Source organism: Chelon labrosus, assembly GCF_963514085.1.
Source record: "Chelon labrosus genome assembly, chromosome: 23".
Classification (NCBI taxonomy): domain Eukaryota; kingdom Metazoa; phylum Chordata; class Actinopteri; order Mugiliformes; family Mugilidae; genus Chelon; species Chelon labrosus.
The window spans coordinates 16914138-16938754 of NC_140356.1; the positions used below are offsets into that span (position 1 = coordinate 16914138).

The following is a 24617-nucleotide window of genomic DNA, read 5'->3' on the forward strand; positions in this document are numbered from 1 at the left end:
TTATTTAGGCTTCATCACTCACCTCGTTAGGGGACAAGCAATTTCATTAGCTTCCAATAGTCTGCCCGCCTTTGTACAACCCAGCCTTTGTTCCCAAATAGCCATTAATCAGAATAATACCTTAATAACTCATCTCTGAGATCGGTGAATCTGCCACTTCCGAGGCGAGCGGTCATTTCTCCTGGTGTGCCCAAGACTCTGGCGTGTTAACTCCTGTGTGTGGTTGTTTTAATTTGTGTTTCTTCCTTCTATGTCCTCCTTATCTGTGTTGTGTCTGATGACTGTTCGGGATGGTCACTGGCGGTAGGTTCCTAAATTGCTGTTGGATCTTCTTAAGCCTGCTGCTCTGACGTTTTGTTTATTTTTTGTAGCCTCTTGACAACAACTACTACTCCCATAAGACCAAATATATGTAACTATGCACACAGTACATGTATATCTGCTGTATATATGTGTGTACAACCTGCATATGCACATATATATGTATGAGAGGAAACACTGGGTGCGCATCGGCGAGGTTGAACCACCCTGATTTTCCCGCGCCGAGCCAAAGTCTCCCGCCTTTTGAGGCTTTGATTTACATTTCAAACGAGTGGCGGCGAGCGAACGTGGAATGATTGAGAGGCTCTACAAGTAAACGTTCTTTTGAAGCCGCTGATGAAAAGGAAGCTTTTGACGTACAGTAGCACCCAGCCCAGGCCCGAAAACAGATCAGTGCCCTGGAGCGCACGGTGGATTTTAACCTCATCAAATCGTACAAAATCTCAATCATTTCACCTGCTCTAATTTCTCCCCCCAACTCCTCGCGTGTCAAATTGGATTTGCTCGCAAAAGGCGGAGACCAAGTGGCTAAGCTGCGGATTTATTTATATATTCATTTAAAGAAACTAATCAGCGTTGTTCAGCCTTTTGCTTTCACATGAGCAACTTGACAAACTTAATAGGAGCAGGCCCCCCGATGTACATTACGACCCCTTTTTACCAACACCTACCCACCCACCCACCGCTGGCATGACGCTTCTAGCTACCATCGGCGTAGAGGGGGGAGGAGGGGGTTAGCGTTAAAGCTTTACGATGACTATGTGACTGCGTGTCTGAGGGTGTAGCCACTCTTGGGAATGGGGGAATCACACCAGAGCACCGGTTTGTCACGACAGAGAATGCTCTGCATGCCTAACAAAAAAAAAAAAAAAAAGAGACATCTTGGAAGGCAACTTTTGACGCTGAATGAATGACCTTGAGAACTAGTCTTTGCCTCTTCAATCGCATGTTGTTCTTATAACCACCGCCCCTCCTTTATCCCCCACCACCACCACCACCGGTGCCACCACCACCTGCTACCCTCACCTCAGTGCCAGGCTAGCGAAAGGGCAACTTCACTTCTCACTCTCTGCCACTCCAGACACTTCCCAGTTGATATGTGTTTTTGCCAGAGACTTGATCTGCCTGAAATAACATCAAGGGAATTGTCTTACTGTTGTCTTTTTTCCGGAAGCATCTTCTATTCTTCTTCTTTCTGTCCCCTCTCTTTCTCTCCCTCTTTGTCTTCCTCCTTTTTCTAAAGCCTGCCCATTGCTCTCATTTCTGGCGCCATCATTTGATCTTTCCTCCCTTCAGACAGAAAGCACCCAGAGATTGATAGAAAAGCACCATCAGGGGACCAGGCCCGGGGCTTTAGTGCATCACAGAGCATGTCCTGGTGTTAACTGCTATGGTGTTTTAGTGCTTGCTTCCCCACCCATTCCCTCCCCCCCCTTTTTTTACACCGTAAAACAAGTGGGAGCTGTTACAGGAGTAGGTCCGCTGGCAGGACCTGGGCGGGGAACGGCTGGCTGGGTGCTAGCACCAGCGACAAACAGGCGACACTGACTCTTGGTGGGTGTCTCCTTCAGGCCTTGAAGGATGAGGAGGATGCGGAGACAGGGCTGACTGAAATGGAGAAAGAGGCCGAGCCCAAGGAGGACCAGAAACTGGGCAAATTACAATACTCCCTGGATTACAATTTCACAGAGAATGCGGTAAGGATCAGTTCTCCAGATCTCTCTCAGTGTGTGTCGTTGTTGCAAAAGGTCCACCCCTCGTAAGTATGGTCACACCAAGCCTCCGAGGTCCAGCTTTTCGTCTCTCCAGAGATTAAACAGGACCCAACCCGGGTTTTGCACAACATTCTCCGTCGGTTGCGCCGTCACTGCTGTAAACACAGTTTGAGTCACTGAAGCTTGAGAAGCAATCTCTCCGGGATGTATCATGGTGGTCGAGTTTGTGCATTTACCACCGAGGCTTGTAAGAGACACCGTGCACTGCTGGGATTTAGTTTGTCTCTGTATTTGTTTCTTTCTTTCTACTTGATTGAATACAGCCCCTGCAGATATCCATCTGCTTTATTTTATTTTATTTTTTTCCAGCGACTGACTTTTAAAAAGCAGAAATGAGGATGCACATCAACTTCCCGGCGCCAGATGTTGTGTGACAGATAATAGACGCAGTGCATGAACACACTGTCCCTCACCGGGCTGTGCTAGCTCCACGTTATAAACAGAACTGACAGCGCCGATTAGACAGTAACACTGGCTGCTTCCATACGCCCCGGCGTCCATACCGGGAAAACAGAACAAAGAAAAGTTTCTCTCACCTTGCACTGGTCACAAATCAATAGTTTTAGAGATAATAACGATGCTAATAAAATAACAAGGAGCAGGCGCCATCAGTGTTCAGTCAACCGGGCCCTAATTTCTTTTAGAGAAAAAGTCAATTCATAAAATGGATATTATATAGACACGATTACATTGACCTGTCGTGTAGCGGGAGGCGGTGACAGGTCTTTATGAGGTTCTTGATTACACGGGTAATAAGCTCCACAGTGGAGTTAAAGTGTTATGAATGGATGGCAGCGTTCATGTTTTGTGACAGTGACCTCGGTGCCTCCTCCGGCGGCTGCCTCGGAAATTAAAGAGGCTCGCAACAGGGAGACCTAAAAACTCACAGAGGCGGCAGTTCATCTAACCCACTTTCCGCTCTGTGGCAGACACTGTCTAGAGACGCAGCGGTCTTCCTTCAGGAAATGTGTTTGTTTTTTTTATCTTCAGTCTTTCAGGTCCGCGCAATCAACGTAAGCGTCACGTCTCTGCGGTGTCTTCAAGTGGTCCAGACGTGAGGTGACGTCACAGTCGACCTTCTGTGCCTGTAGTTCTTTGATGTCGCAAGAGAAGAGCAAGAAGTCTTGCAGCTAGAGCTCATGCCGGAGCATGAATATGTTCCCGTTTTGATTCGAATTGAAATGTTATTGTTCAAACAACCCAGTCTGAATCTGTGCCATCCCTTAGAATAGACATTCAGAGAGGAAGAAGCTATGCTCGAAAGGGAATCTTCAATTCGTCGCACAACCACATGTGAAGAATAAAGTGTTGGCGCTTACGTCAGGATGCAGGATCCTACTGTCACGTCAAGAGACTCTGTTAAAAGAACCCAAAGAGAAAGTGCAAAAGAGAATTTTAAACCCCGAAAAGTCCAAAATACTCTTTACCTCCCAAGATTTAGCCAGGCAATTACATACAAACATTGTCAGATGCTGCACTTCCACTTCCAGCATGAAAACTTAGAATCATCCTGACTCCATGCGTCCAGCATTGAGTGACCGTGCAGGAAGTAGTCTGCCCCCTTATGCTTAAAGGGGCTTGTTGCATATTCAAACACATGCCATGATTTTTCTACAGCTGTAGAGCCTTAAGCAAGAGTTTTAACATCTTAATCTTAACTTAAATTATAATCATTTCTCATAACTCATCAATTAAGCTTGCTCGTTTTTTGTCGCCGTGCACAGATGTGGAACCAAATGGAACTCCGATGCTGAATATTAACTACTGGGGTTTTGCACCATCGTGTGATGCCGACCTTCTGTCTGGGAGTAATTTAGGTTCTAAATCAGATTTATATCCTGCAAAGGGTGGCGGGAGGTAGCGGGGCACTGCCTGCTAGTCGCAATCGTTAATACTGATACTTGCCGTGTTTATGAACCCCAAACGGCCTGTTTCAGCAAAGGTCCTGGTTAAATTTTGATAAAAACAAAATGTCAAATGCAAAAATTAATGCCAGTAACCTTAAGAGACATGTACCATCCATACTAATATGCTTCTTCTTAAATTTAAGATCCTGCTGTTAGCACTACTCAGTAATTAATTGTCTGCTTTTCAGAAGAGAGTTACGTCTCATGGTGGCCTAAAACTTACTCTGTCGGTAAATGCTCAAGAAAAAAAAAGAGGGAAGCACTGACTTGAGGCGAGCAGATCAGTCCGAGTGGGAAAAGACTTGCAGATTAATGTAAAAAAAAAAAAAGTCCCAGCTTTGTTTCTGTCCGTTAACCACCACAAATGGCTGCTGCCCCCGGAGTTGATGACACTGGGTTTAAACACTAATGAGACGAGAGGTTTTTGCAAAAGATCCGAAATCATTCAGGGAGCGGCGACGCGGCTGCATCAGGCAAACACACAGCAAATGAACCACGAAGAGCCCTCTCAGCGCAGCAGGGGAGAGAATTATAATGTCATTCCCACTTTCAACATCATTACCATATTCATTGCTCTTTTCACAGGTCAAGAGCAGGCGTCTTGCTTTGTGTCCAGTCAGAATATGTGCATTTTAAACTCATTACCACGAAGGGATGAATTTCAAAACATTCATATTGTTTCCCCTAGAGAGCTCATATTCAGCTGCGGTAAACATTAGAAGCGGAAAGCTGTTTTGTCGGGAAGGCCGGTCCTTGTTGGTCTTCTTTGGAAGTCACAGCAGAGCGGTGATGCAGTGGGACGAAGCCCTCCAAGATACGGTGCCAGGAGCTGAATCACCATCCTGAACCCATTCTGGTCATCGTGCTGCTCAACGGACTGAAGACTAGCACACAAACAAATAATCGTCAGCCCTCTGCTGCGAGAAAGCCTCTGTTAAACAGAAAAAAATACAAAAAACAACAACACACACAGATGTGCAAACACACCGACGCTGTTGATTTTGTTTCTTAACTCTCAACGGTGGAGTGATTTTAAATAGTAGGTGTCATTTATTCCAAATCCAAACAGAAACTGTTCTGGTGTAAGGATGTACTACTTCATCATTGGCTTGAAAACACAAGCCATTTGAAGACGTCAGATGTCGGAAGCCACATCTGTGCACATTGTATAGACAAAATCATGAAACAAAAGCATGATCAAGAGTTTAATTATAATAACCCACGCTTACCTATAAAGGTGTGTCTTAACTCTTTCCCTCTCTGTTCGTCTCAAGTCTCAACCTCCGCCGTCTCTCTCCTTTCTTTTCTTCCTCTTCGACCTTTCATTACAGGAACCAGGAGGACAAGGGGTCGATACTTCCTGAGATGTCCCCACCCTTCAACTCTTCTCATCCTTTCCCTTTGACTCTTCTCTTCCCTTCAACACTTCTCATCCACCTCTTCTTATCCTTTCTGTTTGACTCTTCTCATCCTTTCCCTTTGATTCTTCTCATCTCTTCCCTGCAACTCTTCTCATCTCTTCCCTTCAACTCTTCTCATCTCTTCCCTTCAACTCTTCTCTTCCCTTCAACTCTTCTCATCTCTTCCCTTCAACTCTTCTCATCCTTTCCCTTCAACTCTTCTCTTCCCTTCAACTCTTCTCATCTCTTCCATTCAGCTCTTCTCATCTCTTCCCTTCAACTCTTCTCATCCTTTCCCTTTGACTCTTCTCTTCCCTTCAACACTTCTCATCCAACTCTTCTTATCCTTTCTGTTTGACTCTTCTCATCTTTTCCCTTTGATTCTTCTCATCTCTTCTCTGCAACTCTTCTCATCTCTTCCCTGCAACTCTTCTCATCTCTTCCCTTCAACTCTTCTCAACTCTTCCCTTCAGCTCTTCTCATACCTTCCCTTCAACTCTTCTCATCTCTTCCCTTCGACTCTTCTCATCCCTTCAACTCTTCTCGTCTCTTTCCTTCAACTCTTCTCATCTCTTCCCTTCACCTCTTCTCATCCTTTCCCTTTGACTCTTTTCATCTCTTCCCTTTAACTCCTCTCATCTCTTCCCTTCAACTCTTCTCATCCCTTCACCTCAACTCTTCTCATCCTTTCCTTTCGACTCTTCTCATCCCTTTGACTCTTCTCATCGCTTCCCTTCGAGCCTTCTCATCCCTTCACCTCAACTCTTCTCATCCTTTCCCTTTAACTCTCATCCCTCCATCCATCATCCATTTCCTTCATGTCCTGTCTACCAATAAACTTCCTTGCGTCTATTAAGGCGTGGTCTTTGTTATTAAAACTGTAATAATCATTAGTAGAAGCACTGCATACATGTATTAAATGATACTGCATCGGTGCTGCGTATGTCTTCTCATTGTAGGTTTCAAAAAATATGCAGAACAAACAGTTGCAGTTGAGCGAAACTGAGTTATAACATGTTGTTTTTTTCTGTACTTCTTGTGGAGAAATCTACTGTTTCCTTTTGAGTTCAAGGCAATCTTTCAATCAATTAACATTCAACCCATGCAGAGCATCATAAACCAGAGACGACATTGGATGAATTCCCATAATCCTTCACTCTGGCACGGACAGAGAGCTACACAAACTAATGCAGGACAGTGTGTTCAGTGCATAAGAAAACAAACTGGTGGCATCCCTAAGCACTTTCAACTTGAACTAGTTTTGAGAGAAAGATTACAAATAAGTGAATCTTGTGAAGTTAAATCCAGAGTTTATATTGTGAACATTGTGTAGTGTCATACAGAATCAGAAAAAAGACAATTAGCAGATGTGGCAAACACCCTGATCTCCTCTCAAGCATCAGTGCCACTCCCAGTAAAGATGGAGTGACATGCTGCGTCTCCCGCTGATGGATGGACGTAAATCAGAAGGACAGAGAAGAATAATTTCTCCTCCTGGACTCCCACGACACAACACAGTTCCATTTAGGTGAAAGGTAAATGACAGCTCGAATAATTGGACGTCCTTTGTAGCGCCGGGTTGTGTAACTGTTTCACAGTGAGCGATCCTGATAAGCTACGAGCAGCATGTGCACAAGAAGAACTAATATTTCCGTCAGTTTGATCCGCACAAATCACGACAGGATCTGTTTCAGGGTTTCCAGCAGTGACGTGAAAATGTTGTGCATAACCTGGGGAGCAGTTAATTAATCAAAGCTGTCCCACACTTCCCATGATGTATGTGTCTCGTGTTCATTATTGTCATAAGTGGTGTTTGTTAATGTTGTCAGCCGGTATGTGCCACATTAATCAATACGACATCATCCCGTGATGATTAACCTGCTGGAATCTCACCACCATCCTTTAAAGACGTGTACAGGGTAATGAAATAGATGTAACACGACAGATAATAGCAGTATAATGAGCAAGAATGATCCAGGTTTAAATCTGCAGAGGCCATTTCTGTGTGGAGTGTTCTCCTCGGGCCTCCAGGTGTCCAAAGACTTGCATACCAGGTTAATTGGTGATCCTAAATTGGCTGTAGGTGTTCATAAATGGCTGTTTGTCTCTCTCTTACCCCTATGATGGACCTGTCAAGGGAGTACCCCACCTCTTGCTCAAAGCCAGCTGCCATAGGCTCCAGCAACCTGCAACCCTCTACAGGACAAGCATGTATAGATGATAGATTGTGTCCTTAATATTACTGAAAACAGAAACAGGAGACTCTCCCAGTTGAAAGTATAAAGATGGACGGCGGAACTGCTCCTCAAAAGTGAAACCAAAGCAAGTAGAGCTCCCCCTAGTGACTGGCTGCAGTATAGGTCATAAGCTCTGCCTCCTCCATGTTAGTGGGCGGGACTTGGGACAAACTAAAACACTAAAATACACGTCAAATAATGTTTTTCAAGGATGGTTTCTGTCATTTTATGTGGTTAATATAAAGTTGATGTATGTTCAAGTGTCAATTGTTAGTTATTTGACGCTATAGAAACGGGACGTGACATAATGGCGACTACAAGTTGCCATGCCAACCGCTCCATAAAATGTCCTATTGGACTGTGAGAGTTGTAAAAACTAAATAAATAAATACTAAATAAATAAATACCGCAACTCTGCCCTTAACCATGGAAAAATAGCGTCAGTTTGGCCAAGGAAGTGGCGACGCATTGTCCATATTTATATACAGTCTATGGATCCAACCAGTTTCAATTACAACTAAGATGGAGCTACATTTTCAATGCCACTGCGTACATGAAATCTGGCTTCGTTCATCTTTTGAAACATGCGTTTGAACAGCTGGTTGTTTTTGCTACCTCCATAATTCTGTCCTTTTTGGAAACTCATCATAATTTACCTCACATGGGGCAAACATACTTAGGAAGAATGGATTCATTCCAACCAGAGAGGAGCGATCAGATCAAGTGCTAACGTGGTTATTAGGAGCCAGGTTTTGTTGTTTGAATAGCTTGTTGTTTCGCTTTCTCTGTGTTTCTGTCCCAGAAATTTGTCTGTTCTGCCTGAGGTGGTTACATGAGGCATTTTTACTCTTATTATTAGTGGAACACTATTGTCACCGTACACGTAGCCAGTGATTTGATGTTTCTTACTAAAATATATGTTGGGATTTGCAGCCTCTGTAAACTTTCTGCACAAAAGCTTGTACTTCCCACTTCTTTATCAAAGAACCAGATATTTATGAGCTGGAGAAATGCTCCAAACGTAACTCACTGAACATTGTCTGAAGGGGAAAAAGTGAAAAGAACGTTTTCTCCTTGCCTTTGTCTCCTTAGACCGCAGGATCCCCCAAAAAATGTGGTTGTTTGTCTCCATCCACATAGCTTTAAATCAGCCCGTTGAATTTATTTTACATTGGTGGTCATTTGCCTTTAGGAGCTCATTGTTTCCCCCTGATAGCTGCACACTAAACTGATGCAGCTCCTGACAGCTGTAGAGCTCCATGGCTGAGTGCCCTGGTCAGCCTCCAGATTGCTGCTTGATGGCTGCCTGATAGGAAGTTGATTGACTGACTAGCTGGGCCTCCCGAGAGGCCTTTGAGTAGAGGCTCTGACTGGCAGGTCAATCAGCCTCCCGGCTCCCCCCTCCTACTGCGGTTATCAATTATCAGCCTTATGTGAAGAAAAACAGTCCTCTCGCTGCTAGTCTGACACGTCCTGACCTTTATGAACTCCTCGGCCGCTGCCGTGACATAACCTTCTAACACTGGAGCCACATCCTGGAGAGATATGACACTGAATCATCTTTAAGGCACCTATTATTAAGGGATGATTGCCAGTGATATTAAAAGATGAAGAAATCCAATTTATCTTTAGGTCTTAGGAGAGTGATTAAGAGCTAGATTTCTCTGTAGGGGTGTTGGTGGGATGACAGTAGAAGTTAGGATAATATGGATGTGTGGACAGTGTGACACACCTTCTCTGATCTTTACCCTTTTCAGCTCATAGTGGGGATCATCCAGGCGGCAGAGCTGCCCGCTATGGACATGGGCGGCACGTCTGACCCATACGTAAAGGTCTACCTGCTGCCTGACAAGAAGAAGAAATTTGAGACCAAGGTCCACAGGAAGACCCTCAACCCGGTCTTCAATGAACAGTTCACCTTCAAGGTACATTAAAAGTTTAATTCCCCCCGGAGGATTTGTGTTTTACACGCGCTTTTTGTTTATTTATTTTTTTGATTTTTTTGTAGCTTCCACTGACAATCTGATTTGCATGCAGCCTTGAATGCCGGGAAGGTGCGGAGACAGCAACCAGCTGGCACATTAACAAGCTCCTGACAGAATATCTCTCACACACACAGCTACACTCACACACACCGAGGCTCGATGTGATTGGGATTAACACAGGCAGATGCACCGCTACACCCCGGCCTTGCCTCGGCCCTAATGGATGCATGGCTGCTGCTCGGTTGTGGGGGGAAAGTTTTGTTATTCAGCCGACAGTGGAGAGCGCAGGTGTTTGGTGTGAGTTGGGCATAATGTGATGTGATATCCACCTCAATTCACAATTTATTTATGTGTTGTTGAAGTGCTTAATTCAAAAGGTGTGGTGCATCACGGGAAGCATTGTCACAGTGATTATAAGCAGCTGTGACACCGTCAGGAAGATGTTTTGTCAAGGACAAACGGGGGGAGGGGGCCTTTTTTGCATTTTAACAAATTATCTCAGTAAGTTTGAAGGAAGACGAGGAATGGAAGTCTGTCAGAGAAGAGGTAGGATGGATGGAAGTGACTTTAAAAGCAAAATAACTCCATCCACACATTCCAAAGATATACATCCGACTCTGCTTGACATGTAATTAAATTTAGACAAGTGGCAGAGATTATATCATCACAGGACTCAATGGTGTCACATTTTTAAGGAGCTTTATTCTAGATAACAAGCAACAAACAGCGGTTGAGGTTTTTAATTTGCACAAGGGATTTTGACTCATTTATCAGGCACTTACACTGCAGTCTTAACATCTGTGCCCAAGGAGTTTCACCCCCGTTCAAAACCTCGAGTCTTATAAGTTTACGGAGAAGAAACCGTAGTCGTGCGAGTTTTCAGATGAATGTTGGAGGACAGATGCAAAATAAAAACCTAAACTCGCCACCGGTTACGTAGAACTGGAGAAGCCACTTGGATGAACGTCTTCAAGAAAACTGAAACCAGTTCAGTTGCTTTTGTTTTAGATATACAGCATTCGTTAATACACAGGATTAGATGTTACTATCCCTTGTGCCAAGATTCCAGGCAAAACACATTTTACTGGCTTGTATGGCCCACAGAGCAGCAGAGGATAAATTCAAACCTTGTGAAATATAAGCTAACCAAATGCTGCTGGCTTGTATGCCCCGCTCAGCAGCTAACCAAACAATGAAATATCACAACCAACCAACATGAAGACATCAGATACCTGGTCTAGTTAACGGCAGTATGCAGCATGTCATTGGGGTTTTCAAGTGGGCACCTCCCTTCACCGATGTTTCGTTAACTTAGGCCCACGACACCTCAAGAAGGCTTAACAGAATCATAACCCAAATGAACAAATCTATTGTGGTTCGCCCCTTTGATGTGGACTGAACCACGAACCAATCGACCAAATCTATCATGATTTGCAAACATTAAAGTTACGCAGCCAGCCTTACCTTTAGCTAGTTCCCCAGCTAGCATGCTTCCTACGTGCCCACAGCCACTCGCTTGCTCTCTCTTTTGCCCGGGACATGTTGCATATACCGCAGTCCTCTGTAGCATGATTGGTTGATAATATCAGTGATAATATGATAAAATACTAACTTGCCAACAATTACCCTGAATACAGGACACTTTAGAAAAAATTCTTCTTACTGATAATAGTTGTTGTGGCCTAGAAAAAGTTGATTAAGGATCTTACGGGTCATCGTGTTTGGAGTGTTGCAGCTCCCTCTCGTCTGCAGCTCGTTCAAAGCTGCAAAAAAAACAAGACCTGTTTGGTGTAGCAGTGATTTTTAAACTTTTGCTAATTACCTTGTAAGCCCCTACATGGCACTCGCACCATAGGAGCCATGTTTCTGTCTACACTTGTCAGGTAAATCCACTGGATGTTAGGGCCTAAAGTGTTTACATAGATCAGCAGACTCAGATTATCTCACTCATTCTTCTTATTTATTTGGTTGTGTGTACTTTTATACCTCTTCTATAACTTTGTAAAGTGCTATACAATTCAATTCAATTTTATTTATATAGCGTCAATAACAATACAAATCGTCTCAAGACGCTTTACAAAAACCCGGCCTGAAACCCCCAGAGCAAGCCTGAAGGCAACGGTGGCAAGGAAAAACTCCCTTTTAACAGGAAGAAACCTCGAGCAGAACCCAGCTCATATGGAGGGACCCATCTGCCTAAGGCCAGCCGGGTACAGACAGAAGAAAGAGAGAAGAGAACAGCAAAGAGAGAAGAGAAGAGAACAGCAAGATAAACATACATCTGTCATAGATACACATATCTGACTAAAGTGTACATGTGGAATCTTATGATACAAACTGATGATGTTACATGACAGTTTGAAAATGTAAGAGGAATCATAGGCAGGTTGGAGAATTGTTCATTCAGGTAGGAGTGGATAACTGCAGGATTCCATGAAGACTAGGCAGGCTGATGAGACCACGACAACAGATGTAGTATAGAGCTCCACAGGAAACACACCACTCCAGGCCAGAGATACTCACAAGAAGAGGGGGGGAGGGGGGAAGGGGGGGAAGGGGGGGAAGGGGGGGGGGGGGGGGGGGACACACACAGCAGTAAACATTCTACATAGTAATAGCACAGAATTGTATGACTAGTAGTATATAGAAAATTAGAGGGCAAGAGCTCTGTGCCAGAGAAAAGAAAGTGGAGGATGCGAGAGAGGAGAGAGAAGAAAGAAGGAGGACATGTGTTTGGTGCATCGTCCCCCAGCAGCCTAGGCCTATAGCAGCATAATAATAATAATAATTCTTATTAAAATAGGTTGAAGTCCGTCTACTTTTGGTGAGCTGCAAAAAGTTATCGCAATAAATCCACTGCAATAAGTTTATGTGCAATAACCTACTGTGTATATTTAGTATTTACTTGCCCCCTACTACTTAAAATGTTGAAAAGTCGACTCAGGAAACTTCACACAAGAATTAAAAATGTACCTGTACTTTCTCATACCTGTGCAAATGGAAATAAAGTCAGTTCTGTTCTATTCTTTATATACTCCTAATGAAACTCCCTTCTTCCCCAGGTCCCCTACGTGGAGCTTGGCGGCAAGACGCTGGTGATGACGGTGTACGACTTCGACCGCTTCTCCAAGCACGATGCCATCGGCGACATCAAGGTGCCCATGAACAAGGTGGACTTCAGCCACATAACGGAGGAGTGGCGGGATCTGCAGAGCGCCGAGAAGGAGGAGGTGAGCCCGCAGATTTGCGTCTTTCAATAAAAGAGTGGGTTTGCATTGCATGAGTGACACGCAATCATAGCTTCACTGTGTTCAGCAAGGCATTGACGCTCGGAGCCACAAACGCCACGGCCGGCGTAATCCATCTCTCCTGGAAATGTCACTTAATCATATGTCCACACTTCCCCTTCAATTAATGGGAGTGTGACTTTCCAGGCACCAGTTGAGGAGATTCAATTTTCATGGTAAATGTCACGGCATATAGCACGTGTTGCTAACCTTATTTTTAGCATTACGCCGGGTTGATTTAAAGGTTAATTATGAGAGTGTAGAATGGTTGGTTGGCGTTTTGTTCGAGATCAATGGCGTCACTATACTTCCTTTGCGTTTGATTGCACAGCTGCACCTCTCAATTTTAGCCAGGCTTGAGACATGGGAGCGACGTTTTGCAGAGCTAAGAGTCGGTGACGGCCGCTCACCACCTCCCAGCTGATGAAATACTATATTGTAATATTTATTAATTGAATGCATTAGACATTATGTAGCAGTGACAGTTTAAGTAGATTTGCAGAACTTGTATCTGAGTCGATGAAAATGAATGCACCTGTTGATTAAGTGTCTTAAGGTTGAAGGAATCTTATTGGTTTAAAAGAAATAGAGCATTAAACTCCACTTAAAGTGTAAATTCACATTTTTAAATGACAGGCAAGAACATGAGGTGTTAAAGGCTCGCTGCGTCTGGATTTGATTGAAAGCCGAGCTACAGTAATCACCTCCTGCTTTCTAGCTTTATACTGAGCATGCAAATTGCATTAACCTTTGCATTTACCTCAAATAAGCACAGGCAATAAACATAGGCAGTCCTATGAAGAGTCACAGGACACATTTAATTGTTTTTAAGGTGATTTAGAGCATAACCTGTAAGGTAGACAGTACATAAAATGTAGCAAAGGTCTCTATTTAGACTTAAACCAGAAATAATTCACTTCTTCCAGCTCAAAAATACATCTTTCTTCTGCAGGAAATAGTTGTATTCAAACTATTTCTCCATATTTTCTATTTTATTTGGAGATTCTGGACACTCGCACAACTTCAGGGCCTTTTTAAAATACTCAAAATAGGTGTATTGGATTCCTGAAGAACACCTTTGAAGCTCAGTGTGGCGTCTCCGGCGGTCGCCATCTTGGCAGTGCCTGACTCCGCCCCGGCTAATTCCAAAATGGTCAAAGTGGTGGAGCATGAGTGGACCTGAGGCTGACCGCTAGCAACCTGTGAGGACACCCACGTGCCTGCCAAACCTTTAAGACTCTGAAATAATTGAAAGCTCACCCCTGTGCAGTTAAAAATTTGCTGCAGAGACCAAATTTGTGGAGTGGGCTGGAAGGAATCACCTGCTGCTTAACGTGGACAAGACCAAAGAGATGGTGATTGACTTCAGGAGGAAGGGAACAGCTCCTCTGCCCCTTGGCATCCTTGGTAGGGATGTGGAGGTGGTGGAGGATTACAAACACCTGAGAGTGACCATCGACAGCAGTCAGAACTGGAGGAACAACAGTACAGCTGTGTACAAGAAGGACTGAGCCTTTTTGAGCAAAACTCTGAGCCTTTTTGGAGCCTGCCTCTTGCCTGCTTCATTTTCCAACCCCTGAAGTCACCACTTATTGCAACAAGTCGATATTATCCAAAACGAACAGGATCCTCTAGTTTTAAATATTTACAAAGTTCAGAAAGGTCAGCGTGTTGGTCCAAATGCACAAATAAAGAGGTGCTCTCGGGCGTAAATGTGCAAAGATTTAATACACCACGTATGCACAAGTAACCGAAAACTCTTTACTTTTAAGGTCAAACATGAAGCAGCGATGTTCCGAAAATGCCCTTTAAGTTAAGGGAATCAGCGGCTGACCTTTTACGATTCACAGGAAGTATTAAAAAAGCCCGGTCTCCTGCTCTTGACAGCGATTATTAACTATCACTCCTTCTAGCCTCCGGGGCAGCATGCATTTATGTTGATTAAAACCCAGCCCCTCTTCATCAACATGAGACTGTTTAGTCTTTGGCCACTGATTGGCTGGAGCTGTGACTCATATTGTAGAAGAAAATGACATTATAAACCTACCGTGGCTGCTGCTGAGCTTTCTCAATTCAGACACAGTTAAAGTAATAAAACAGTGCTTTTTATTTTATTGCATTTTCTGGAATTCGTTTGTCCATTTGCACAGACAGGACAGGAGACCGGCTGGCTTCACACGATGACTAACATCCTCGGCAGCTTGTCTCGATCAGCGGTGTTTTGAATGAACAATACATCAGAAAACATTGCTGCATGCAGGATTTGTGTCGCGAGAGCTCCATCCGGTCTTATTCATTTTTGTTATGACGTCCATATGCTTTGCACAGTTGTCGTGCCGTCATTAAAAACACTTCTTTTACCCGGTGATTGATATTGTTAGCATTGCTGCACTTTAACTAATTTTTGTGCATGCAGTGTTTTTCTGTTTCACAATGATAGCTAATTTGTCCGAGCCAGCAAGCGCTATGCGTGTAAATATCTGCTCTTAAAGCAATTAAACAACCATCTTTCTGTAGATTTCTCTGTCAGGGTTCACGTGCATCTTCATTCAAACTACAAGCTGTAATTACTGCAAACATCTACATCGACTTTTTGTGCTTGTGGTTTAAAAGCGACCCTTTCTGCTCGTGGAGACCTGCACCGAATAAACATGAAGGCAAACTAGAGCTTCACATATCACTGAACAATTTCTGCTGTGTTTTCAAGTGGAATTCACAAGCTCCCTCGTGTAATCTCTCCGGTAAATTCTGAATTTAGCTCCTGAAACTGCTCTCACCTTCTGCCTCTGCCTCTCCAACAGCAAGAGAAGCTGGGCGATATCTGCTTCTCCCTGCGATACGTCCCCACCGCCGGCAAGCTGACCGTGGTCGTCCTGGAGGCCAAAAACCTGAAGAAAATGGACGTGGGAGGCTTGTCAGGTGAGCAGCGTTGAAAGAGCGTGAGTGTGTGTGTGCTGCCCACTGAATTTTCCCCTGACGGAGCTTTTGTCTGTAATTATACAGCACATGCACCGCAGTCGCTCACTCTTACACAACACAGCTTTTCTCCTCTCTTTAATAACCACTCAAACACATAGCTGTGTTTCTTTTTTTTTTCCTCCTCTTTGTATCTGAATATCTGCTCAAACTGTTAATTTAGTGTAAAAGACACAAATACGAGTGTAACATGCACTAATGAGGACAATGAAATAACTAGAGAGGACGCATTTTGAGTCCTGGCTCAAACGCTGCACTCGTGTAGGATTAAGATCAATAGATGACATTTATCACAATCCACTCAAGGCTGAATTGTGGATCTGATGTCATGGTAACCGGATGAGAGGGATGGAAGTCTTACTCTCACGGGTTCATGACTGAAGCAAACAACAACAGAGCTGAGCTCGGTTTATACTCCCTCAGTCGCAGCCGATGCCTCCTTGAGCATTTATACTTGTGGGCTGCTGTGTGTCGGCATCGTTCTGCAAAACCAATAAAACTCTCGTGGGCCGTGTCGAGTTTCTCTTTTCTCCAAACGATGGCGACGGGAACCGAAGGCTTCATGTTAGAGTTGGAGATATAACAATAAATCTCGCTGAGATCACTTCAGCACAGAGGAGAGAGAAGACATCTGAGTAGATGGTGTGTGGGAGGGTAAATTGTCTGTGATTGTGCGGACGCCGAGAGATGAGGGGAAATGCATTTCGAACCAATCACAGCAGTCTGCATCGCTGCAAAGTATAGTTACATTACTGGGAGGGGAGGGGAGGGGGTGTAGATCTAAAGCGGAAGCTGTTCCAACAACCAAAGAGAGACAGATGTTTCATTTGTGAGGCTAAATAAACATCTCTTACGCACTCTGAAAATCTACTCTGGGTTTGCACTTAGAGGCGTATTCTCTGTTTCCACTCTGAGTCAAGTTTTAATGTCGTACTGTGAAGCGGAAAGAGAAGAATCTCATTTTGTTGAACTGTATATTTCCCCTGGGTGCAGTTTAGCGGTGCTGGCAGAAGGCAGCTGTGTGCACGTTATAACAAACGGTGCTGTGCAAAACATTAACAGCCTATTTATCAATTAACATAATGCAATCTGATCTATATTTGGTGTGGCCATCCTTGTTGGAGATCTTGCCTCAGTTCTTCGGTGGATTTAGATTTAGTCCGAGTCTCTTCGCGTAATGCCAGACTGACACCGTGACTCTGAGATCACCATCTGTTGCTGGACTTGACGTTCTTCTGTTGCTTGAAGATAGTTCTTTATGATTCTGGCTGTGTGTGTTTGGGCTCGTTATCGACACTTCCTTGATAGTATTGTGTGATGGATAAGAATCTAAATATCTGAAGCACCTAAAACCTTTGCAGAACTTTGCAGAACCCCCACATTGGTGTGGATGTTACTTAGACATGTAGCACCCACCTAGACCACACCAGGCACCCCCACCCCACAGAAAGATGCAGCCTGACACAGACACGCACACAAAAACACTTTAGGAACAACAACAAAAAAAAAAAAACAAGAAGAACAGCACAAGGTGTTGACCTGGCCTCCAAATTCACTAGATCCCAAACTGATCAAGTATCTGTGGGATGATCAGGACGCCCTCAGAAGTCCCGTGTCCATTCTCTGATGAGTCACTTTGGAGGCACAAAGGATATCAGGAAGGTCATAATGTTTTGCCTGATCGTGAAACCTGAAGTTTTAGCCCTAAATTGAGCGTTACACTTCACAATTTTGTGCCGTATCCGAAAAAGTTTGACATTTTTGAGAGAAAAATTGAAAGATTTAATCTCTTTTGTACTTGTGATGAGCTGTAAGAAAATATATATATATTATTATTATTTTTTTAAATGTCAGGGTAAAATTTAGAGCTTTGGTGACCAAAGAAAAGCTGCAGGAAAAATTCAGAAAGTTAAATATTACGGATCCCACAAGTTCACCAGCTGAAAGCATCTATTTATCCTTTTTGCAGAATCCTTATTCTTTATTCCTTTATTTATTTTGTACATCACAATACTCTGATTTAAACCTGATAAACGTGAAAATAGACAGGGGCTATATGACTTTATTATTAAACCCATGTCACATTGTTTTTTTAAGGTGCAGAAATATTCTGGAGCAGTATCTAGTTCTAGTACTTAAGCCATAAATCACACGATTACCTGCAGCCCCTTCCCTTTGCTGCCTCTCCTTTGACTTTCTTCCGCGGTTTCATTTTAAACTTCCCTGCCGTGCGCCGCCCTCCTCCCTCTACTCTTTCCGCTGCAATTACCATACACCTGGGTCCACTCGCTTTCTGCTTGACAGCCCCGGCCTCTTTATACGAGCCACGACAACCTGCGGTACAGTAACACGGTGCACGTTAAAAGCTCAGATCTCCCTTTCATCTATCAGACCAGCACGAGCAGCCATTTGAAGAAAAAAAAAACACACCCCCGCTGCCATTTTACGATACAGCGCATTACCTCTCACCTGTGCCCATTTGCATTGTGGGATTGTCAACATTGCGAGCTGTCAGCCTCATCGACCGGCCAGCGTGCGAAACGTGTGAATATGTTCCCCGTGAAGGCCACTTTTCTCCGAGGGGGCACACGCCGCGCGGTTTGACACCACGCACCTTATGTCACATCTAAATTGGAGCGTGTTTCATGTGTGTGCACTCGTCTGTGGCTTCCAGGGTGAACTATTAGCATACAGTAATAGCACGCTGCATGTTCCTAATTACATACAAACCAGAATATACTCTAAATTGCAGTTTAAGTTTTGATTTTTCTTTTTTTTTGTGTGTGTTAGCAGCGATTGCGGGCTGAGTGCGGGCTTAAATGTGCAGCAGATGGATGAAATAATGGGCAGGTCTCTAATAACAATAATTAGCCTCCATCCACAGGGCGGCTCAGCCAGAACTTAAGGAGGAGGACAAGTAATTGATGGCCTGGGATCAGCCTTCTCCTCTATTGTCATCCTGTTTACCGTGCCTAATTATGGCTCACAGACGAAGATGTGGGAATTATCATTAACCAATGTATAATCAGAAATAATTCTTTTGATTCGCTCCTCACAAAGCGTCCCCCCCCTCAGACTCTACCTTCATGCCACGGCCGTTGCAGGAACAAACTTTTTGAAATAACATTTCTAAAAGCACTCGCAAATTTAGCCGCTCCTCCGGATTGCTGCTACTTAAGTGCGGTGACGCTCCCGAGCACCATGTTCTTTAGCTGTCGTCTCAAAATAATCCCAGCCTCATTACAGACAACACACTCCCCCCTCTCTCTCTCTCTTTCTCTGCTTTAGCCGGCCCCAAAATGTACAACTACTATACATATCCTTTATGCAAAGTAGTTCCAAGCAATCAGATTTCAAAGAATTGTGAAAGTGCAGTGGGCGGCTCTTTTTCTACAAAACAAGCTCAAGGCGAGAAAGTGAGTTATAGAAGCTAAATCAGCAGGCTAAATCATCCCTCTTTCAACCTCCCACTGATGTTTTATTTTCTTTCGTGCAACAGGAGAGTGAAAAACGATCTTATTGTCTGATTAAATTGGTGCATTTTACTGCTACCGTACTTGTGCCCTGGCATCAAAGTTGAGTCAGACTCGAAAACTGAGGCGGACATAAAGGGTAGACTCAGTTAAAGAACACATGGGCGTATAGAGGTGTAGAGCGTTTTGTCTCTTTTCTCTCTTCGTACCTCTTAAGACGTCCCAGAGGGCTGTGAGGCGGCACATAACCAGGTAACGGCCAACAGTGGGGGAGGTTATCAAAGAAGCACACGCGGGCGCCGTGTCGGCGGTAATGAAGCTGCACTGCCCCGACCTGGTGCCCCGGCTCACTATCAAGCATCTCGGCTGGAGAGTTTATTTGTTTTGCTCCTGTGGCTGGTCAGACTCTGAGGTTTTCTCCACGCCGGTAAGGAAGCGGTAGAGAGGGATCATTAAGATGATGAATAGAAGCAATTTGAAGGTGATTAGGGAATGAAAAAACCAGCAGAATCTGCCTTAATATACACAAAAAAAACTTAACATGTCTGCAATAATGAGCAGGGAAAGATTCTCACACAGCACAACATCCCAAAGAGCTCGTCATAGATTTTCTGGAGGCGGTTTCACGTGGGTCTGCACCTCAGAGAAGAGTTTCACTGTAAACCCTTGTGTTTGCGTGGAGTGTGTGTGACTCAGCGTTGAGCCAAAGTGTGTAAAACTGAACCGACAGTCACCCCTGGGTGCACCCACCATGGCAAATCCAAAATGATGGGAGGAAAGCTAAGATGACAGGCGGCTATATTTAACGCCGCTTGTATCGGTGTTCATTTGTTCACAGCTCCGCCAGCAGCCGCAGCGGCCGCACTGCATGAACAAGAAATATCTGAGGAACAGAACTACAGTGTATAAAAAAAAACAAATTTAGTCTTTTGTGTATCTGTGCAACACAGTTCAGTAGCTTCAGCTTTGATTGGCACTACCCCTCGCCAAAATAATCCAAAATAATCACAGCTGGCAATTATTCACAGCCAGAGGTGCTAATTTTAAAGTGTAAGTAACCACTTTAAAATTAGACAGCTCTACTTAACTCTGCAGCTGATTTGGCTCAGAGCTTCTCCAGAAACCAGCGTCTAGATTCCCGGGGCGAAAGTATGGGCCACTGATCGTCACTGCATCGCCTCATAAAACCCGTGGCCAAGATCCAGGACTCAGCTGAGCAAACCCTCGGGATAGCGGGATAGTGAGGACGAGGCCTCTGCGCTGTACACGTATGTGAGGAGGCGCTGTTGCATCACTAGCGCTGCCATTCATCCATAAAATGGGAGAGATTACATCCGTCTGGGATGAGACGGTAAAAATGGGCCGGATATGAGGTACGCCGAGCCTCCCAGAACTCAATAATGCCAAACTCTCATCTGCTGGCTGGGAAGATAAGGGCCGTCTGGATAGGAGCGATGTGATGTGGCGCCACAGGTGTCTTTTCAGCCTGAGAAAGGGTTATCTGGCATAATCCCATTCAGCTGCTGCATTGTATTTCCTTTTTCAAGCACAGTTACCAACATAAGAGTCACTATCAATCTCAGCTTTATGCAAAGACAGAGAACATTACACAACTGTTTCTGTTTATGTTGTAACGTTCATTAAAAGCTCTGTTTGTTAGGTTTTTAGCTAGCTAGCGTAATACCTACAGATGTTAGCAGTATCTATTTTTGTTTCCAAAACTTCAACTTAACATATTCGACTAGGTTACATTTTTTCTGTTGGGTTACAGGTTATAAATTCTTTCAGACCAGCGCGTTCGTTATGTAGTAAATCCCTGTTGTGTGGAAGCTAACAGTAGATGCTAACAGTGGATTTTTGTTATTCTGTGTTGACCTTAAAGGGGAACTACTGTTTTTACAACTTGGACCTTATTTCTAGCATAAAATACGATCGCTTACTCACCCATATAACTGTGGTGTAATTTGGAGTCGTTCGGGAGATATTTAGATCTGAGTATATCCATATAGTGGGAGTGACTGGGGCACCGAAACGCAGCCTTTAAATAACGCATTATCTGCCGCGAAACTCGTTCATTTCACCAATATTTTGTTATCGTACGCTAGTTCTATTCCCTGTTGAGTCCGGAGTTACCTGCTATGGTTTGTCCACAACCTCCAAATCGGAAAAATATTCAGCCATGTTGCAAAAAACTAGCAGTAGCAAATTACAAGTAAACAAGCCGACCGTCACAGGTGCCCGTAGCGCTCAGAGATGACATCATCCAGGTCAGAAGACATCATCCGGGGTCTGTAGGTCAATCTACAGACTCCGGATGATGATAACAGGTAACTCCGGACTCCACGGGGAATAGCACTAGCATATCATAACAAAATATTGGTGAAATGAACAATTTCGTGGCAGATAATGCGTTATTTAGAGACTGCGTTTCGGTGCCCCAGTCACTCCTGCTATATGGAAATAACACTGATCTAAATATCGTCCAAATGACTCCAAAGTTATATGGGTGAGTAAACGATATAAGGTCCAGGTTGTTTCCACAACAGTTATTATTAAAACTAATAATAAATATATACCCCCATACAGTCAAAAATGTATAAATTAGCCCAGAGAACAAAGCAATGTCTATTTCTGCTGTAAAGTTGGACATTTTAACATGTTCAGTTTATGGGGTTTGACTCGCTTTAGGAGTCAGCCTCTAGTGGAAATTTGAGGAACTGCAATTTTGTCATTTTCGTGTTTTACTTGATATATATGAATAGCCAGTTTGAGTTTGAAAGGGCTTCAGCCCTTTTTAGATGCCTGTAAACTTGCGAGACAAATTTCAATCCACTCAAGGTTAGTTTGAAATAAGCAGAAAAAAAAACATTCATCATCTAAGGGCGTAAACGTGACAGTACTGCCAATGGGTCTGTGGGAGCTGGATAAATCCAAAGCCCCGTGGCGTCAAATTTGAGATATTATTGATAAAGTCGGCGTATAAAGAGCTAATACCGCTGTTTGAGATACACTGGGCCCAGCTCCCCATTTAGATGCTGCTGGATGTATTCATTTCCTGCACAAAGTGACAGCACATGCACACAGCCCTCCTTCGCTGTTTTTCTCATCCCAGCACTCCAGCTCTTCTCAGCAGGAGAGTAATAATGGACACCCACTCCATTAGGAGCCTGCTACCTTTTCACTCACGGCTCTGTCATCTATTTATTCTGCTGCTTTTCTCCCTCTGACTCTGTTTGCGCTCTTTTCTCTCTATATTCATGTCAGCTGTCCAGGATGAGTCCGCCGTTCCCCAGTCACGTCCTTATCCCCCCCTTCCCTAAATTGGATAAAAGATTAAGGCAGCTAAGCTTGCTCAGTATTTGCTGTTGCTAGAAATCCCACAACTAAAAACTCTGATTTTTTTCTTTTTTCTTTTTCAAACATCAACGATCCGAAAGCATCAACAAAGACTTTGTGCACACGGGATCCAGAGATAAATCCAGATTATCAGAGCAAGTGGTTCCTCAACAACTAATTATGAGCTCCGGTACTGAGTCTTTGTACTTATTCATGCACGGCTCCGAGGTTCAGTTGTTAGAGGAGGATGTGGTGAGCCCCGGGCGAGAGACAGCCTCATTAGCATCCCTGAGATTATTGTAGTTATTTGTTTACGTCTTTTCTCAGGCAGCGTGTTGTCTTAAATGATAAACGACACAAGGGTGTTTTTTATTAACTTTTTCCTATAGCTCGCATAGTGTCGGGAAACAAAGAACATTAAGCGTCTTTATGCACACGTCGAGCAAGAATTTCAATAGTTTTCTTGTTGCAAAACAGAACAAGCTGATATATTAACACATTGTACTGTTTATAGCAGATTATTACAGTATGTTTCAGCTTTTCGGCGGCGCCTACTGGACATTAAAGGAACTGCAGCTTAAAGCAACACACTGAGTGGAAATGCTTACAAGAAACAAGCAATGCAACCATGTGCATGATCCCAGTTATGTTTATTGGTGCCTTAATACAGATGTTTTTTAGTGTGTTCAGCAAGAATCTATCCATTTTCGTCTTCTTACCCGAAGTCAGGTCGCAGTGGCAATAGTCTAATTGTGGTATTCCAGTCTTCCCTCTTCCTAGCAATGAATGCTAGTTCCTCATGGTGTTTTACAGGTGCACTACCTCAGTTGGCGCATTTCAACGCAAATGTCTGATGCAAAAACTCAAATTAATCTGGAAAACGATGCTAGAAAGAAGGACGTCTGGAATGCCGTGCTTAACTTGTCGCCACCACAACTCGACTTTGGACAAGTGGACGAAAATAAACCCTTCTTTTATTTCAGTAGAGAACATAACAACCTCTGGAAATTATAAGAGCTGCAGTGAGTGTAAATGCTTACGAGATCTCTTGTCTTTGCCATGTATGTGCAGTGTACGCAATCTCATTAATGTTTATTGGTGCCTTAATTACAGGAGTTTTTTTTACTGTGTTTTGCATGAATCTATCCATTTCTGTCTGCTTATCCAAAGGTAATGACCAGATGTCAACAACAACACATTCTGAGTCCTCATGAGGCATTCAAAGGTCGACGCCTCAACCTCTTCAATTGGCACCTTTCGATGCAAATGTCTTAGGGCAGATGAAAAAATACTCATTAATTAATCTGACCTGGATAAAACCTCAGGATACTTCATGAGGAAGTGGAAAATATTTGCTTGTCGCCACCACAGCTCAACTTTGGACAAGTGAACAAAAATGGAAGGCTCGATAGGTTTTACGATTTTAAAGAGCCCCCCTTTCATCCATTCGTCCATGGGTCTAGGGTCGCGTGGGGGGGCTGTCATTGGGCAAGAGGTGGATTACACCCTGGACAGGTGGCCAGTCTATCACAAGGTTAACACATACCACCACACCACTGTGCCTCCCCTTGTTTAATACAGAATCAAGCATTTTCCTTTGGACGTTACAGGAACTGCAGCTTGGGTTTAGATGCTTGAAGTCACTCAGAGACATCATGTTTATACAGAACAAGGACACAATGCTGTCATTCTCCCATATCTTTGTCACACATATGCAGGTGTGAAGTATAACTACTCATTATTTCACCTGTTTTGTCAGATACTTTGAAAACCGCACTACTGCTTCAAGCCAAAACCTAACTCTGTGTTTATTAGTGTTGACTTGTTGCTATCAGCCTGTTTTTGACGGAAATGCTTGATTAAATCTCATGAAGTCCATTTCTCTTTAATGATCATAATACCCTGCATTTCTCTCTTTTC

At 43.8% G+C, this 24617-nt stretch overlaps 1 protein-coding gene across 1 annotated transcript in view; it reads left to right on the top strand.

The window, feature by feature from the left end:
- syt1a (synaptotagmin Ia) overlaps positions 1–24617 on the top strand; it is a gene marked incomplete at its 5' end in the record, with an annotated part of 44884 nt that overhangs the window by 15101 nt on the left and 5166 nt on the right. Inside the window, 4 exons of the mRNA XM_084573084.1 lie at positions 1893–2018; positions 9398–9565; positions 12688–12855; positions 15714–15831. Of these exons, the coding sequence (XP_084429210.1) occupies positions 1893–2018; positions 9398–9565; positions 12688–12855; positions 15714–15831 (580 nt within the window). The remainder of the gene's footprint in view (positions 1–1892; positions 2019–9397; positions 9566–12687; positions 12856–15713; positions 15832–24617) is intronic.